This window comes from Lissotriton helveticus, chromosome 4_1 (assembly GCF_964261635.1).
Source record: "Lissotriton helveticus chromosome 4_1, aLisHel1.1, whole genome shotgun sequence".
NCBI classification, from domain to species: Eukaryota; Metazoa; Chordata; class Amphibia; order Caudata; family Salamandridae; genus Lissotriton; species Lissotriton helveticus.
The window spans coordinates 1818633847-1818652036 of NC_136063.1; the positions used below are offsets into that span (position 1 = coordinate 1818633847).

An 18190-nucleotide genomic window follows, 5' to 3' on the forward strand; every position below is an offset into this window, starting at 1 on the left:
GTTAGGAATTAGCATTTACAAAACCTTGAAAATTCACTGAAAAAACCATAGGTTATAGACCATATATAGTTAGGAATTAGCATTTAGAAAACCTTATTTTACTCACACAAAACCATTGAAATTCCATATATAGTTAGTTGCACTAACTATATATCGCGCACCCGCAATCCACTGCTGATGATGTCACATATTACATCATTCATGACATGGTCAGTGACATCACTGATGACATCACTGATGACATCTCAAATGACATCACTGATGACATCTCAAATGACATCACTGATGACATCATGACACACCAATACCAGTTACTACATACGCACTCACTGATTCCTACGTCTACACACACATTCACTCATTCACCCATACAATCACTCATACATACAGTCACTCATTATTACAACACTATCATATGCACTCATACACCTATGGAGACAGTCACACACTGCCACTCATCCATGGAGTTACTCACACACCAAGTCAGTCCTGTAAAGAATCAATCACACTTCCATTTCTTCATCTATACAGTTAAACACAGAACACCATACTTCAGTGACATCACTGATGACATCACTAATGACATCTGAAATGACATCACTGATGACATCTCAAATGACATCACTGATGACATCATGACACACCAATACCAGTTACTACATACGCACTCACTGATTCGTACGTCTACACACACATTCACTCATTCACCCATACAATTTCTCATATATACAGTCAGTTATTATTAGAACACTATCATATGCACTCATACACCTAGTCAGTCCTGTGAAGAATCAATCACACTTCGATTTCCTCATCTATAGTTAAACACAGAACACCATACTTTTCACACATATACTAACACATACTTACTCTCTTATACAATCACTGATACAAGTACACATTGATATGCACAGCATCACACACCTCCCAGCCAGCCACACACACACTCAGTCTTCCATCCATCCAGTCATTCTTCAATATGTAAAACGTATTTAAACTTTACAAAAACACACAGACACTAGATGATGTCATCAGTGATGTCATCAGTGATGTCACTGACCATGTCATGAATGATGTAATATGTGACATCATCAGCAGTGGATTGCGGGTGCGCGATATATAGTTAGTGCAACTAACTATATATGGAATTTCAATGGTTTTGTGTGAGTAAAATAAGGTTTTCTAAATGCTAATTCCTAACTATATATGGTCTATAACCTATGGTTTTTTCAGTGAATATATATATATATATATATATATATATATATTCTTTCATACCATGCTTCACGATAAAAGACGGCGCTGACTCCGTGAATCTTAATCCAAACTTTTATTCTAGATCAGTTTCTGCTTAGACGCGTTTCGGCGTTCCCGCCTTGTTCACTACATCTGCCGTTCTGTTAAGGGCATACATATATACAGAAACATGGGTGTGTCATTGTCTTCGTGTTTACAGGTTAGAACCAGATGTTGCCATGGTTACATTTTGGCATTTGGTTCATAGACATAAACAAGTGCATGACTTGCACTTTAGACCTGTAACGTTTAGTCTTTTCACAGTTTTTTTTATATAATTACAAGGCATGTTTAGAAAACATTTAGCACTTATTTTCTCACCAAACAAACGTGTTTTTGTATTTATGACTTTCTCGCCATGCAGCATGTTAAAATTATCACAGCCGCATTAAAGTCATATTTAAACAATTATAGTCTAACAGTGAAAAAGGTGTTTACACAATGTTCTACATAGCCCCATCAGTCCCTGCCATTATAGTTCCAATCTACAGGTCCTACTATAGTTGGCCGTAAGGTTTGCCTGTATGTTACTTCCCTGCTCGGGATTGTTTAGGGAAGCCGTTGTCATGTGCAGAGGGATCCTGACAGTTTCCCCTTAGGGGTTGCGTGCGTGGGACATACATTCAATCGTGTCATATGCCCTTGGGTAAGTATATGTTATGTGTGGCGCCGCAGTTGTTGACAGGATACGAGACACGCAAAGTGCAGTCTCTCTCACTCTGTGGGACATCAGTCACATGTTAATGTGCACGATCTCTCCTGTGTGTGCGTTGCTCCTTACGCTAATATAATATAATTGCGGGTGCCCGAATCTAGTGTTGGCCCCACCAGAGTATCACGGCCAGGCACGATTAGCTGCCCCTGAGTGAGTGGCATATTGTAGATAACTGCCCAGGCATATTTTAGAGCACGTGTCACACGGAAGTGTTCCGTATCGCTCAGATTTGGTAACTAAAATGACTCAGTAGTTCTAGAATGCCATTATATTAGTGGGATTTTGGCCGTGGGTTTTTGGGAGACCCTTGTGAACAAGCTTGTGCATGTACCTGTACTCCAAGTGGAGTAAGTGGTTCAGGGAACTGGGTGTAGTCTTGTGTATTGTGGTGGTGAATGTGATTAAATTAATTATGAGGTGATGTGCTCCTATGACGTATTGTCATGTGCTTTGCGTGCTCCTTGTGCCCCATGTGTATAACCCGTGAGTTGTCTAGTACGTGAACTGCAGATGTTAACGAATGGTACACGGGGGAAGGAGACAGACAGATGATCTTAGAGGTGAACACTTAAGGCTTCGTCCGCATTCAGGCCGAATGGGATCTTGGAATTCAAAAGTATGATGTACCTTGACTCCAAGCGGCGTAACGCCAAAGGGCGGTTACCTCCTCTTATGTTTTTTCGGAATGCTGTCAATGACAAAGTATTGGATATTGTCTGCATTCCCTTTGTGTGACTCATGAATGTGCCTAGCTACTGGGTACGCTGGGTCATTATTAGCAATCGCTCGCAAGTGCTGTAAAATACGCACATGGGCTGGATGGATTGTGGATCCTACATATCTCTTACCACATGTACAAACCAAAACATATACCGCAAAGTCTGTTTTGCATGAGAACGAGTCCCTCAGCATGTATGGTTTGTTTCTAAACGGAACATGAACCTTGGTGGTGTTCACGCCGTGTGTACACGCCTTACATTTGTTGCACTTTTTGAAACCTTTTTGGGAATCTAGCCAATTTTTTGTCTTTTTGAGTGCTGGTGCGTTGCAGACAATTTCATTTCTCATAGACTTTGCCTTTCTAAATGTCATCAAAGGATTTTTTCCCACTGTCTCGCCTATGCTTGCATCACAACGGACTAGAGGCCAGTGTCTCCTCAGGATTTTTCGGAGATTAGTGTGGTAGCTGTTATACCCAGTTATTAACCTCGGGGGATTTTTCCTTTTGGAGTCAGGTTCCTTGGCCACGGTTTTTGGGAAGATTAGATCTTTCCTGTGCTTAGAACTACACTTGGCTTCTGCCCTCTGACATGTGCTCTCTGTGTATCCCCTCTTTTTGAGTCTCTTAAACAGATCTTGTTTGGCACTAGTTAGTCCTTCAGTTGTGCTACAGTTTCGGGTCATTCTGAGGCACTCAGCAAAGGGAATTGACTGTTTCAATGGTGTTGGGTGGAAACTGTGTGCGTGTAGTAGGGCATTCCCTGCAGTCGGTTTTCGGTATGTGCGTGTCTGTATCTTATTGTTTTGTACATAAAGTTCTAGATCTAGGAATTGGATGGTTTCGGCACTGGTGTTACATGTAAATTTCAAATTAAGCATATTGTCATTCAAGTCCAATGCAAATCTTTCTGCATCCTCGGCACTACCCTGCCATAAAATAAAAATATCATCAATGTATCTCTTATACATCACTACATTGTTTTGCATGGTCTCTGAGTGTTGGACTTTTAGTACCCACTCCTCCCACCAGCCCATATGCATGTTCGCATAGCTGGGGGAGAAGCAAGTTCCCATGGCCGATCCTTGAAGCTGTTTGTAGTGCAATCTGTCAAAGATAAAAGTGTTATTTGTCAGGCACCACTCAGCCATTTCTAACAGCATCTTCGTGTGATTATACAGTTCAATGGGTCTTCTTCCCAGGTAGTGTTCCATGGCTTTAAGTCCATCTCTGTGCCTGATGCTGGTGTACAGCGATTGTACATCTAATGTCATGAAGTGGTAGTCATGTTGCCATTCTACATCGAAAATCTTTGACAGAAAATCACCTGTGTCTTTTATGTAGGCAGGTAGTTTTTTGACTTCAGGCTGTAAAAAAGAGTCAATGAAGATGCTTGTTTTTTCAAATAGGCTGCCAATAGCTGAAATTATTGGCCTTCCCGGTGGTGTTTTGTCATTTTTATGGACCTTTGGTATAAGATACAATTGGGGTGTAACTGGGTAATCATTTTTTAGATAGTTGAATTCATCCTTGCTAATGAGGCCCATTACTTTCCATCTGTACAACTCGTTGTGGTATTTTTCTTGTATGCCCACGTTATGAGTTGGGCTTATCCTCATGTAGCACTCTCTATCTTGGAGTTGAGTGAGGGCTTCTTTGTTATACATGTCAAGAGGCCACAGGACAATGTTTCCTCCTTTGTCTGACCACCTGACCACGATGTCGGATCTTGATTTGATCTTTGTCATTAGATTGTTGTATTTTCTTCTATGATCCTCATTTTCCTTCCAATATTCTTTAGTGCTTTGTATAGACAGATCTGTCAAACCTTTGATAACGTTGTCTGCAAATAAATCTAGATTGTCTTTGGGCATTATCGGCATAAACACTGATTTAGGTTTGAAATTTGTTTTGACTGTTGCGTAGATGTTGAGGTCCGACGCGATGGCTGCTCCACTTGGTGTTACCCCATCGCCTTCCGTTTGTTGCTCCAGGTCAATCAAGTTTTGCAGAGCCTCCATGTTAGCCACTGATAAATTCTGGCTAGGGTCCCCAACTTGCATTGTTGTTGTTGGGCGTTTGTTCGCATTTGCAAAATACTTCTGCAGTTTTAATTTCCTGACATACTGAAATAAATCAATGCGGGTTTGGGCATAATCAAAGTTTGTATTACTACAGTATGTCAGTCCCAGGGATAAGATTTCAAGTTCTTGTGCATTCACCTCCATGTTAGTTAAGTTTATGACTGTATTATCTATTTCATTTTGTACTTCCATTATCGGCGTCTGTAGCGTCTGTTTTGTGGCTTGTTCTGTTGTTGATTTTGGCCTCGTTTTTCTCCACCGTCTGTTTTTTCTCCTCCGGCTTTTGGTTGCTGGTTTTGGTTTTTGTTGTTGGATTTGCCTCTGCCTGCCCCCCCCATCTTGTTTCGAAGGAAGCGTGGTCTCAATGTCCTGAGGCGCTGCATCCTTAAAAAAGCCAGTTCTTGTGCGGGAGTTGGTGCTGGGCCTGTTGCACCAGTGCTGTGATTACTTTCAGCATCTGTTTCGTACTCTGAGCTGATTTCGTTCTCACTTTGTTCCACTGTCGTGTTTGCCCCACTTGGTTGTGTGTTAGGGGTTTGCCTTCTTATTTGGACATACTTCTTTGCGAAGGTGTAAATCTTTCCGTTCATATAGTCGTTGCGGTCCCGCTGAAATTTTATCGCTTTACGTTCCTTAATGTCTGTTTCATGTTTAAGAACACTTTCTTTTATTTCGTTCAAACTCTTAGTAATTTCGTCTTGGTTTGATTTGAGTTCAAGTTGCTGCAGTATTCCTTCAATGCGAGATATAATTTTTTGTCTGTCACTTCCTGCAAATTGTATCAGGATTTTCAACATATTTTCAGAGGATTTGGCACTGTTATCTGCCCACATTTGTAACATTTCCGGGTCTGGATCCTCATACGTGGGGGCCACCAAGATTCTGAGCCCCCTGGGAATTCTTCCAACTTCCAGGTACCTCGTGAGAGATTTCACTTCCCACCACTTCCCTGTTTCTTTTTTGCGAAGTTTTTCCAATTCGTTCAGTAGTTTCCTTGTTTCATCCTGCCCTGTTGATTGTGTTTGGGCGCTTGGAGGATTCTTGCCGCTTTTGCCTGTATCAGTATCTGTGAATACATCTAGTGCTGCCTCCTCTCTCTCCCTTTCCCATTCGGCAGACATACTGATGACGATTTCTCAATAATTTCGGTTTGCACAGATTCACTGCCCGCTTGTCACTTTGCTCTAACACCGGGTCTCCCTCTCCCACGAACCAAACACTCTTTGCCCGCTTCCCGTTACTTCCAGCTGTTAGCCGTCTTACCTGGAAATCTCCGACTACTCTCCAGCCGTCGTGGATCTCCAGGCAGTCGGCGTCACGCTGTTTTGGCAGGACACTCGGGTCTTTCTTCTTGCAGGTTCTGGGGGGCACTGTGTGTCTTTTCGTAAAGAAATACCAGCAGGCGTCCTTCTTTTCACAGTGCAGCCAAATCGAGGAGGGTCAGCGTTGGGTTTCAAGGACTTCCACCCTACGTATTCTTTCATACCATGCTTCACGATAAAAGACGGCGCTGACTCCGGGAATCTTAATCCAAACTTTTATTCTAGATCAGTTTCTGCTTAGACGCGTTTCGGCGTTCCCGCCTTGTTCACTACATCTGCCGTTCTGTTAAGGGCATACATATATACAGAAACATGGGTGTGTCATTGTCTTCGTGTTTACAGGTTAGAACCAGATGTTGCCATGGTTACATTTTGGCATTTGGTTCATAGACATAAACAAGTGCATGACTTGCACTTTAGACCTGTAACGTTTAGTCTTTTCACACTTTTTTTTATATAATTACAAGGCATGTTAAGAAACATTTTGCACTTATTTTCTCACCAAACAAACGTGTTTTTGTATTTATGACTTTCTCGCCATGCAGCATGTTAAAATTATCACAGCCGCATTAAAGTCATATTTAAACAATTATAGTCTAACAGTGAAAAAGGTGTTTACACAATGTTCTACATAGCCCCATCAGTCCCTGCCATTATAGTTCCAATCTACAGGTCCTACTATAGTTGGCCGTAAGGTTTGCCTGTATGTTACTTCCCTGCTCGGGATTGTTTAGGGAAGCCGTTGTCATGTGCAGAGGGATCCTGACAGTTTCCCCTTAGGGGTTGCGTGCGTGGGACATACATTCAATCGTGTCATATGCCCTTGGGTAAGTATATGTTATGTGTGGCGCCGCAGTTGTTGACAGGATACGAGACACGCAAAGTGCAGTCTCTCTCACTCTGTGGGACATCAGTCACATGTTAATGTGCACGATCTCTCCTGCGTGTGCGTTGCTCCTTACGCTAATATAATATAATTGCGGGTGCCCGAATCTAGTGTTGGCCCCACCAGAGTATCACGGCCAGGCACGATTAGCTGCCCCTGAGTGAGTGGCATATTGTAGATAACTGCCCAGGCATATTTTAGAGCACGTGTCACACGGAAGTGTTCCGTATCGCTCAGATTTGGTAACTAAAATGACTCAGTAGTTCTAGAATGCCATTATATTAGTGGGATTTTGGCCGTGGGTTTTTGGGAGACCCTTGTGAACAAGCTTGTGCATGTACCTGTACTCCAAGTGGAGTAAGTGGTTCAGGGAACTGGGTGTAGTCTTGTGTATTGTGGTGGTGAATGTGATTAAATTAATTATGAGGTGATGTGCTCCTATGACGTATTGTCATGTGCTTTGCGTGCTCCTTGTGCCCCATGTGTATAACCCGTGAGTTGTCTAGTACGTGAACTGCAGATGTTAACGAATGGTACACGGGGGAAGGAGACAGACAGATGATCTTAGAGGTGAACACTTAAGGCTTCGTCCGCATTCAGGCCGAATGGGATCTTGGAATTCAAAAGTATGATGTACCTTGACTCCAAGCGGCGTAACGCCAAAGGGCGGTTACCTCCTCTTATGTTTTTTCGGAATGCTGTCAATGACAAAGTATTGGATATTGTCTGCATTCCCTTTGTGTGACTCATGAATGTGCCTAGCTACTGGGTACGCTGGGTCATTATTAGCAATCGCTCGCAAGTGCTGTAAAATACGCACATGGGCTGGATGGATTGTGGATCCTACATATCTCTTACCACATGTACAAACCAAAACATATACCGCAAAGTCTGTTTTGCATGAGAACGAGTCCCTCAGCATGTATGGTTTGTTTCTAAACGGAACATGAACCTTGGTGGTGTTCACGCCGTGTGTACACGCCTTACATTTGTTGCACTTTTTGAAACCTTTTTGGGAATCTAGCCAATTTTTTGTCTTTTTGAGTGCTGGTGCGTTGCAGACAATTTCATTTCTCATAGACTTTGCCTTTCTAAATGTCATCAAAGGATTTTTTCCCACTGTCTCGCCTATGCTTGCATCACAACGGACTAGAGGCCAGTGTCTCCTCAGGATTTTTCGGAGATTAGTGTGGTAGCTGTTATACCCAGTTATTAACCTCGGGGGATTTTTCCTTTTGGAGTCAGGTTCCTTGGCCACGGTTTTTGGGAAGATTAGATCTTTCCTGTGCTTAGAACTACACTTGGCTTCTGCCCTCTGACATGTGCTCTCTGTGTATCCCCTCTTTTTGAGTCTCTTAAACAGATCTTGTTTGGCACTAGTTAGTCCTTCAGTTGTGCTACAGTTTCGGGTCATTCTGAGGCACTCAGCAAAGGGAATTGACTGTTTCAATGGTGTTGGGTGGAAACTGTGTGCGTGTAGTAGGGCATTCCCTGCAGTCGGTTTTCGGTATGTGCGTGTCTGTATCTTATTGTTTTGTACATAAAGTTCTAGATCTAGGAATTGGATGGTTTCGGCACTGGTGTTACATGTAAATTTCAAATTAAGCATATTGTCATTCAAGTCCAATGCAAATCTTTCTGCATCCTCGGCACTACCCTGCCATAAAATAAAAATATCATCAATGTATCTCTTATACATCACTACATTGTTTTGCATGGTCTCTGAGTGTTGGACTTTTAGTACCCACTCCTCCCACCAGCCCATATGCATGTTCGCATAGCTGGGGGAGAAGCAAGTTCCCATGGCCGATCCTTGAAGCTGTTTGTAGTGCAATCTGTCAAAGATAAAAGTGTTATTTGTCAGGCACCACTCAGCCATTTCTAACAGCATCTTCGTGTGATTATACAGTTCAATGGGTCTTCTTCCCAGGTAGTGTTCCATGGCTTTAAGTCCATCTCTGTGCCTGATGCTGGTGTACAGCGATTGTACATCTAATGTCATGAAGTGGTAGTCATGTTGCCATTCTACATCGAAAATCTTTGACAGAAAATCACCTGTGTCTTTTATGTAGGCAGGTAGTTTTTTGACTTCAGGCTGTAAAAAAGAGTCAATGAAGATGCTTGTTTTTTCAAATAGGCTGCCAATAGCTGAAATTATTGGCCTTCCCGGTGGTGTTTTGTCATTTTTATGGACCTTTGGTATAAGATACAATTGGGGTGTAACTGGGTAATCATTTTTTAGATAGTTGAATTCATCCTTGCTAATGAGGCCCATTACTTTCCATCTGTACAACTCGTTGTGGTATTTTTCTTGTATGCCCACGTTATGAGTTGGGCTTATCCTCATGTAGCACTCTCTATCTTGGAGTTGAGTGAGGGCTTCTTTGTTATACATGTCAAGAGGCCACAGGACAATGTTTCCTCCTTTGTCTGACCACCTGACCACGATGTTGGATCTTGATTTGATCTTTGTCATTAGATTGTTGTATTTTCTTCTATGATCCTCATTTTCCTTCCAATATTCTTTAGTGCTTTGTATAGACAGATCTGTCAAACCTTTGATAACGTTGTCTGCAAATAAATCTAGATTGTCTTTGGGCATTATCGGCATAAACACTGATTTAGGTTTGAAATTTGTTTTGACTGTTGCGTAGATGTTGAGGTCCGACGCGATGGCTGCTCCACTTGGTGTTACCCCATCGCCTTCCGTTTGTTGCTCCAGGTCAATCAAGTTTTGCAGAGCCTCCATGTTAGCCACTGATAAATTCTGGCTAGGGTCCCCAACTTGCATTGTTGTTGTTGGGCGTTTGTTCGCATTTGCAAAATACTTCTGCAGTTTTAATTTCCTGACATACTGAAATAAATCAATGCGGGTTTGGGCATAATCAAAGTTTGTATTACTACAGTATGTCAGTCCCAGGGATAAGATTTCAAGTTCTTGTGCATTCACCTCCATGTTAGTTAAGTTTATGACTGTATTATCTATTTCATTTTGTACTTCCATTATCGGCGTCTGTAGCGTCTGTTTTGTGGCTTGTTCTGTTGTTGATTTTGGCCTCGTTTTTCTCCACCGTCTGTTTTTTCTCCTCCGGCTTTTGGTTGCTGGTTTTGGTTTTTGTTGTTGGATTTGCCTCTGCCTGCCCCCCCCATCTTGTTTCGAAGGAAGCGTGGTCTCAATGTCCTGAGGCGCTGCATCCTTAAAAAAGCCAGTTCTTGTGCGGGAGTTGGTGCTGGGCCTGTTGCACCAGTGCTGTGATTACTTTCAGCATCTGTTTCGTACTCTGAGCTGATTTCGTTCTCACTTTGTTCCACTGTCGTGTTTGCCCCACTTGGTTGTGTGTTAGGGGTTTGCCTTCTTATTTGGACATACTTCTTTGCGAAGGTGTAAATCTTTCCGTTCATATAGTCGTTGCGGTCCCGCTGAAATTTTATCGCTTTACGTTCCTTAATGTCTGTTTCATGTTTAAGAACACTTTCTTTTATTTCGTTCAAACTCTTAGTAATTTCGTCTTGGTTTGATTTGAGTTCAAGTTGCTGCAGTATTCCTTCAATGCGAGATATCATTTTTTGTCTGTCACTTCCTGCAAATTGTATCAGGATTTTCAACATATTTTCAGAGGATTTGGCACTGTTATCTGCCCACATTTGTAACATTTCCGGGTCTGGATCCTCATACGTGGGGGCCACCAAGATTCTGAGCCCCCTGGGAATTCTTCCAACTTCCAGGTACCTCGTGAGAGATTTCACTTCCCACCACTTCCCTGTTTCTTTTTTGCGAAGTTTTTCCAATTCGTTCAGTAGTTTCCTTGTTTCATCCTGCCCTGTTGATTGTGTTTGGGCGCTTGGAGGATTCTTGCCGCTTTTGCCTGTATCAGTATCTGTGAATACATCTAGTGCTGCCTCCTCTCTCTCCCTTTCCCATTCGGCAGACATACTGATGACGATTTCTCAATAATTTCGGTTTGCACAGATTCACTGCCCGCTTGTCACTTTGCTCTAACACCGGGTCTCCCTCTCCCACGAACCAAACACTCTTTGCCCGCTTCCCGTTACTTCCAGCTGTTAGCCGTCTTACCTGGAAATCTCCGACTACTCTCCAGCCGTCGTGGATCTCCAGGCAGTCGGCGTCACGCTGTTTTGGCAGGACACTCGGGTCTTTCTTCTTGCAGGTTCTGGGGGGCACTGTGTGTCTTTTCGTAAAGAAATACCAGCAGGCGTCCTTCTTTTCACAGTGCAGCCAAATCGAGGAGGGTCAGCGTTGGGTTTCAAGGACTTCCACCCTACGTATTCTTTCATACCATGCTTCACGATAAAAGACGGCGCTGACTCCGGGAATCTTAATCCAAACTTTTATTCTAGATCAGTTTCTGCTTAGACGCGTTTCGGCGTTCCCGCCTTGTTCACTACATCTGCCGTTCTGTTAAGGGCATACATATATACAGAAACATGGGTGTGTCATTGTCTTCGTGTTTACAGGTTAGAACCAGATGTTGCCATGGTTACATTTTGGCATTTGGTTCATAGACATAAACAAGTGCATGACTTGCACTTTAGACCTGTAACGTTTAGTCTTTTCACACTTTTTTTTATATAATTACAAGGCATGTTAAGAAACATTTTGCACTTATTTTCTCACCAAACAAACGTGTTTTTGTATTTATGACTTTCTCGCCATGCAGCATGTTAAAATTATCACAGCCGCATTAAAGTCATATTTAAACAATTATAGTCTAACAGTGAAAAAGGTGTTTACACAATGTTCTACATAGCCCCATCAGTCCCTGCCATTGTAGTTCCAATCTACAGGTCCTACTATAGTTGGCCGTAAGGTTTGCCTGTATGTTACTTCCCTGCTCGGGATTGTTTAGGGAAGCCGTTGTCATGTGCAGAGGGATCCTGACAGTTTCCCCTTAGGGGTTGCGTGCGTGGGACATACATTCAATTGTGTCATATGCCCTTGGGTAAGTATATGTTATGTGTGGCTTGTAGATTTGCATATATACAATTATAAAATAAATTAATATGAATAGTTATCAATTGTTTTAAAGTAAATATATATGTACATATATATATATATATTATACTTTATATACGTATGTTTACATTTTTTCCATTACATTTATTTTTATATATTTTTTCTAATGTAAATTAATGCAATTTTATTTTAAGTTAATTTTAGTTTTTTATATATTTAATACTATTTTTTTATACATATATACCTGTGGTTTAGGTTGATCAGCTCTCGAGTGTTGGGACCTACATTTTCTAACTATTCAACTTTGGCGACCATTGAAATCTTTCCACAAAGGTCACTACATTGGCTTTAGTTGAACCTCCTAAGAAATGTCCCTGTGGAAGGGACACTGATGCCCCGAAATACATCAGGCATGAAATTAAACATGATCACAACATTGTATATTATGTACTGAACAGGTGTTTCTTTAATGTTAAATCATGTTACCAAATGAATCAGCAAATTGAGTCACTGTGTGTTAAATTCATATGTGGTATTTATTGTCACAATATATCAGAAATCCCAATGAATACTGACTGAATAGAAATAAGTATACTAATGGAGAAAAAAGTAAAAAGTGTTATGGCATAAGTCAAAAAGTTTGTTTCAAAAATTTTGTTTGTGAACATTGCGCATCACATCCAAGTATGTGTACTTGCTATAAACCTGTCAGGCCCTATCTCTAGCCACACTTGCTTCCATTTGTTGCATACTTATTAGAGACCTGGATGTACAGTATTCACGAGTGCAGTACGTCACCTACAGAATCATTAAATGTCACAGCCCCTGGGTACTTAGATGCAGTTTGCTGAGATTTTTTCCTGAGACTGCTTGTGTTGTCATTGTCAAGTTTATTAGCTTAGTTCCATTGCATAACAGTAAAACCATAAAAACTAAACAGAGTCAGTTGCTTAAGTATACAATTACAACTAAAAGCCAGTTGCTCTGGTGTCCGTTCAAAGATTTTGTTTAAAACTGTACAATTTGTCTTACCATTAAGGTTCATTTGTTGGTGAGGGTGCAACATGAGTTAAATATAGAGGGATGCCCGTTGTTGACCAATATATCACCAGTAAACATATTGCCAATTGGTATCCAATCAACTCTTCTTACTTATCTCTGTCACCTTAGCAGGGAGTGATTTGCCCAAAGTCGTTAATCTCTATTAAAGTGCATGTGCTTTAATCCTAAAATCTGGAGCAAGTAAGTGTGAGTGTTTGCATAGGTATAGATTTATTTCCATCAGTTATATAAAACTATTACAAAAAGATAAAACTTTATAAAAACTGCGACAGTTCATGCAGGTATGTAAGTGATTTTTTTGTTTGTTTTTACCTGACGTTGTTCACATGTGTCCTTCCCTTACCAAGTGGATCTCTGTTATTTGGGGGAAATGGGTTATGCAGTATGTAATCTGTTTTAAGACGCAGAGAAGTAGGGTGAAGTGCTGGTACTGTGTTGTAGTCTTGGAGATAGGCGATGAGTGAGGTGCGATTAAAGTTTCCTATTACTAGTGTTCTTAGCTCAGTGATGGTTGTACATCTGGTAAAGTTGCTCTTGGCTCTTGGCTCCTACAGCGAGCTTGCCTTTAGCAATGCGAGACACGACCATTACTACATGATGTTACTTTCTTCTTTTTCGGTGACCTGAGAAGTTCAGTGCTGTGGGGGAGATTGTTTGTCTCCCAATTCCTTTGTATAGTAGTCCGATATCAGTTTCTGGACGTTATAGGGACATTGAGAGGGTTCACGGCGAGGGTGAAGTGCGTACCTGAGTGTTTTTATAAATCTCCCACAGTAACAAGGATGGAGACCTCCGTTTGTGAAAAGCATATAGCCGCGGCCTCTAAGCAAGTGCATGCTCTTTGTTTCAGAAGTAATTGCCTGAGTGAAGTTCTCCTTTCACGGACCATGGCAGGACAGCAACACAGAAGGTGCAGCCATGATTCGTGTTTGTAATTACATAATCTGTAGACGCCTCCATTTTCTTGGTAGGCCTAGCTCAATTGAAATCCGGGATCAGTAGGACCAACATTCGCATGTACATGTTCTCTCTCTGAGTTCTAAGATTGAGGGTAGCTGAAACATAAGGCTGGGATTTAGCTACCAGATAAGAGGAATTTAAGGGGGCCAAGAAAAGTGTTGATTTTGAGGAAGCTTGGTCTTGCTGGAATGAGGCCAATTGAACTTGTCTGTTAATAGTCTTGTGTAGGGGATGGCAGTCAGTGCAATAGCTAATTGATTTATATCTGCAGTTGCTAAAGCTCTTAAGTTGGTTGTTCCACGGAGAACCCGGCTTTCCGAAAATATCTCTAAGGCAGCCCTTAAGAGAGTTTTCCAGTGATTTTAATATGCAAATGTAAAGTTTGAGAAAGACAGCCTCTATGATAAGGGCTTGTTTCCCGAGCCCAAGATCCAGTCTTGCTCTGAGAAGGTATTTCGGTAGTTGGAAGATTTTCTTATAGCCCACTCACTGGGCCTGCTCTGGCATTTCGGAGCAGGCTAATTACACTGTATTTATGTAGGCCAGTCAGTGCGCATTGGAGCTCCACTTTGTTGTAGCCATCTGCGTATTGAAGGATGTGGAAGGATCTGTGGCCTAGGCGAGGGGTGGCAGGCAACTGGTGATCAGGGATTTACCCAGGTCTGCTGTGTATAAGTTAAAAAATAATGGCGCTAACACGCAGATTTGTTTCCCCCAGTAGTAGGTATTTTAGCTGAGAGTGTGTTAGGCCTGTTTTTACTTGAACCCAGGTTTCAGAGTGCAGATAAATTATGGCCGTTAAAAGAGGAGATGGGATGCCCCAGCTTGCTAGTTTCTTCCACAGGGTCTGTCTGTCAACTTTATCAAATGTCACAGTAAAATCAATAAAACAGCAAAAGAGTGGGAGTTGGTTGTGCTGTGTTGCTTGGTGGCTAAGGGCGGAGAGTGCAATAATGATATTGTTGGTGGCTGCTCCTCCAAGGAAGCCTGTTTGAGAAAAGGGGATCAGCTTGTTCTCTGAAACCCAGCTTTCCAAATGTTTCACTAAAATTCAGGTGTATGCTTTGGCTGGTAAGTCTAGCAAAGTTATTAGGCAATAGTTGCTTGGCTTTAAGGGATCACCTTTTTTGAATATCGGGCATAGGGTCGAACCATGACATGTGGAAGACCATTTGGGCCTGGAGCTCCATCACCTTTTATGGCCTTGATCAATTTTACTATTTGGGAAGAGGAGGTTAATTCTTGTTGTTCTTCCGTTTGCTGCAGGCCAAGCACCGATTTGTTTGTATTGTTATATGCAGGAAAACAGGCCCATAGCATGTTTCTCCCATTCTGATTTTGAAACTGCGTTTTCCCTTGATGTCCAAGGTGATATTAGATTGTTCATATGATTCCAGAAATGTGCGAGAGATCTGTCCTTGAGCATCTTGAATATTTTTAGCCACTCCTTCTCTTGTTGTGTTGACTTAAGATCCCAGATAGATGTTTTATGTGCTTTCCGCAAGTCTTTTACTTCCTTTACGTTTCTGCTTGTTGGGCTGATTTTACATGGACGGATGATCCTCTTTAGGTTCTTCCGTGATGGATTAATGCCCAGTTTCAACGGCTGTTTTTGTTGGCAGCGTTGCAGTAGCTTTGTAGGCATCGAACACCCGTGCGCCCATGACGGAATCTAACAGATCTTTGGTCATGGTGTCCCATTGTGTTAGAAGTTGCACTGCAGGTCGGTTCTTGTACCTGCTCTTTCCGTTGCCGAGCCATTTGACAGCAAAACACACAAGATGCTGGACGGAATGCTGCACAATGGCAAAACATTCACCCCCAGGCACAGATCTGGGTTTAATCCATCGTTATTTTGCTCACCAAGCCACCCCAGTTCAGACATGGCCATAGGCAAATCAGTCTTGAACCTGTGCCTCATGGGAACAGTCCAGTCCGAACTGCCAAAACTTCCACCACTGAACTCAGAACCCACAGAGATCAGCTACGGAGTGCCCTTAGGGATTCTCCCTAAGCCCCACCCTCTACATGGCCCACCATCGTCAGAAAGTGGGGGAAGTCTGACTCTCAGCCAGTGAGGAAGGAACGGATGCATTCTCGGGCATTGTCACGGATGCCGGCGTTGTCGAGTCTTGCGCAGAGGGTGTGGTGGGAGATGGTGTCAAAGGCGGCTGAGAGGTCCAGGAGGATGAGGGCAGCAGTTTTGCCTCAGTCAAGGAGGGTGCGGATGTCGTCTGTAGCGGTGAGTGGAGACCTTTTGGTGCTGTGGTTGCATCTGAAGTCCGATTGGGAGAGATCCAGGATGTAGTTTGTTTTGATGAACTCGGAGAGTGGGGCGTTGATGGCTTTCTTGATAACTTTGGCTTGAAAGGGGAACAGAGAGATGGACTATAGTTCTTAAGGTCCGTCCAGTCAGCAGAGGGTTTCTTCAGCAGGGGGTTGACTTTTACATGCTTCCAGTCTTTAGGGATGGGGGTGGACTTGATGAAACAGTTGATGGTGCGGCATGAAACTAGAGGGTTAAAAATGGGAGGAGTGGTTTGGGTTATTGTTAGTTTAAGGTACCTGTTATGTGTCTACGAATATGGATAGGCTGAGTAGGAAAGGGGCTGCTGTACTTATGGAGACAACTCTTTAAATCATTTTAGCACTTCAAAAAATATATTATGCTTCGAATTACTAAAAACCCACCTATAAATGAGAGATTATCTGACAGGTTTGTCTTACTCTTAACTCAGTGAAGACCGTGTGAGAGGTATGTGCCACTTCTCCATTTTGTCCAAATAAGCTGTATCTACCTTTCGGGGCATATGCGATCTACGTAGTAAGCCGGGACAAACTATAGGAACTAGAGGAATAAATATCATCCCAACTCTTTCCATGGAGAAGATGTTTGTTAATATGCAGAAACTCACATGTTTGTTGTGTGCAAAAACTATCCAAGGCATCCCTAGTCCCGAAACGGTAAGCAACCTTTACAATGCAACTTTTACATCGCAGAGCCTTTACAACGCAACCATTACAACGCAACCATTACAATGCAAACTATTACAACGCATTGCTCTGGGGGGGCGCTATAGGGATAGGGAATAGGTTAATTTACTATCCAATAACCTTCCCTAGTGTCCACGGGGACTGGAGTTGGAATAGTAAATTAAACTATTCACTATCCAGCACCCCAAAGCACTATGCGTTGTAATGGACTGCGTTGTAATACTTGCGTTGTAAAGGCATGCGATGTAAAAGCATGCGTTGTAATGTCATACATCCCCCGAAACAGATGAAACGCCATTCTCAAAAACCCACAGATGGCCTACTTCCCAACAATGAGAAGAGATTCACTCATGCATGTAACTACCACACAGGGGTGATATAATGGACAACAAAATTCTCATAATTTCTGCGCAGCTGCAAACCCTACTTTCTCGGCTATGGCTTTGTTGTGATTTAGTGATTACATTTACTTTGGCAATCTTTTGAAATTTTCGTAAAATAGACTGCACCTAGATGTTACTAAAAAGATACCATTTATGGTGTGTAGTACTAGTATGCTGATAACACCGACTCCCTCATCCCATAGCCAGGTATGCACCCTTAAGCAGCTAGTCTGCACGTGGTGCTACAAAAGCACCATCAGACATACATAACAAAAAGAGGCATTTTATTGACCACGAATTATGTAATGCAGTTCCTATATTCACTTATGTCTTTATATTATTTCAGGAAGAACTTGGCAAGAAAAAGTCTCCGAAATAAGAAATCAGATGAAACGCCATTCCCAGAAACCCACAGCTGTGCTCCTGTCGGCCCTGGATGGGACTGCATGTAAGAGAAACGAGTTTATATAAATAAGCCCCAAAATGCCCAAATTTCACGGTTTAGAAACAAAAACCCAAATTCAGAATTGTTTGTTCATCGCTATACCACATAATATATGAATGTAATTACAGTACATTTTAGGAGTTTACTATTTGCTCTATTTCGTTTTGGCAAGGTTAAGCACTCTTTTGCAGCATCAGAGATCAAAATGTCTAATTGACAAAGGTTTTTTGCACAAATAGCAATTAGGTGCATAAAAACATTAATTTCCGAGGGTAAATTGCACGCCCTGATTAGCAGCACAGGGACTAGTGGAACTTTGCTCTGGGCGTTGCATTTCCAAATACAAAGAC

The 18190-nt window shown here is 42.1% G+C and overlaps 1 protein-coding gene across 1 annotated transcript in view; it reads left to right on the forward strand.

Moving 5' to 3' along the window:
* The window catches only part of XPNPEP2 (X-prolyl aminopeptidase 2), a 472549-nt gene that overhangs the window by 167305 nt on the left and 287054 nt on the right, over nucleotides 1-18190 (forward strand). The window contains exon 8 of the mRNA XM_078688442.1: nucleotides 17742-17843. Coding sequence (XP_078544568.1) covers nucleotides 17742-17843 — 102 coding nt within the window. The remainder of the gene's footprint in view (nucleotides 1-17741; nucleotides 17844-18190) is intronic.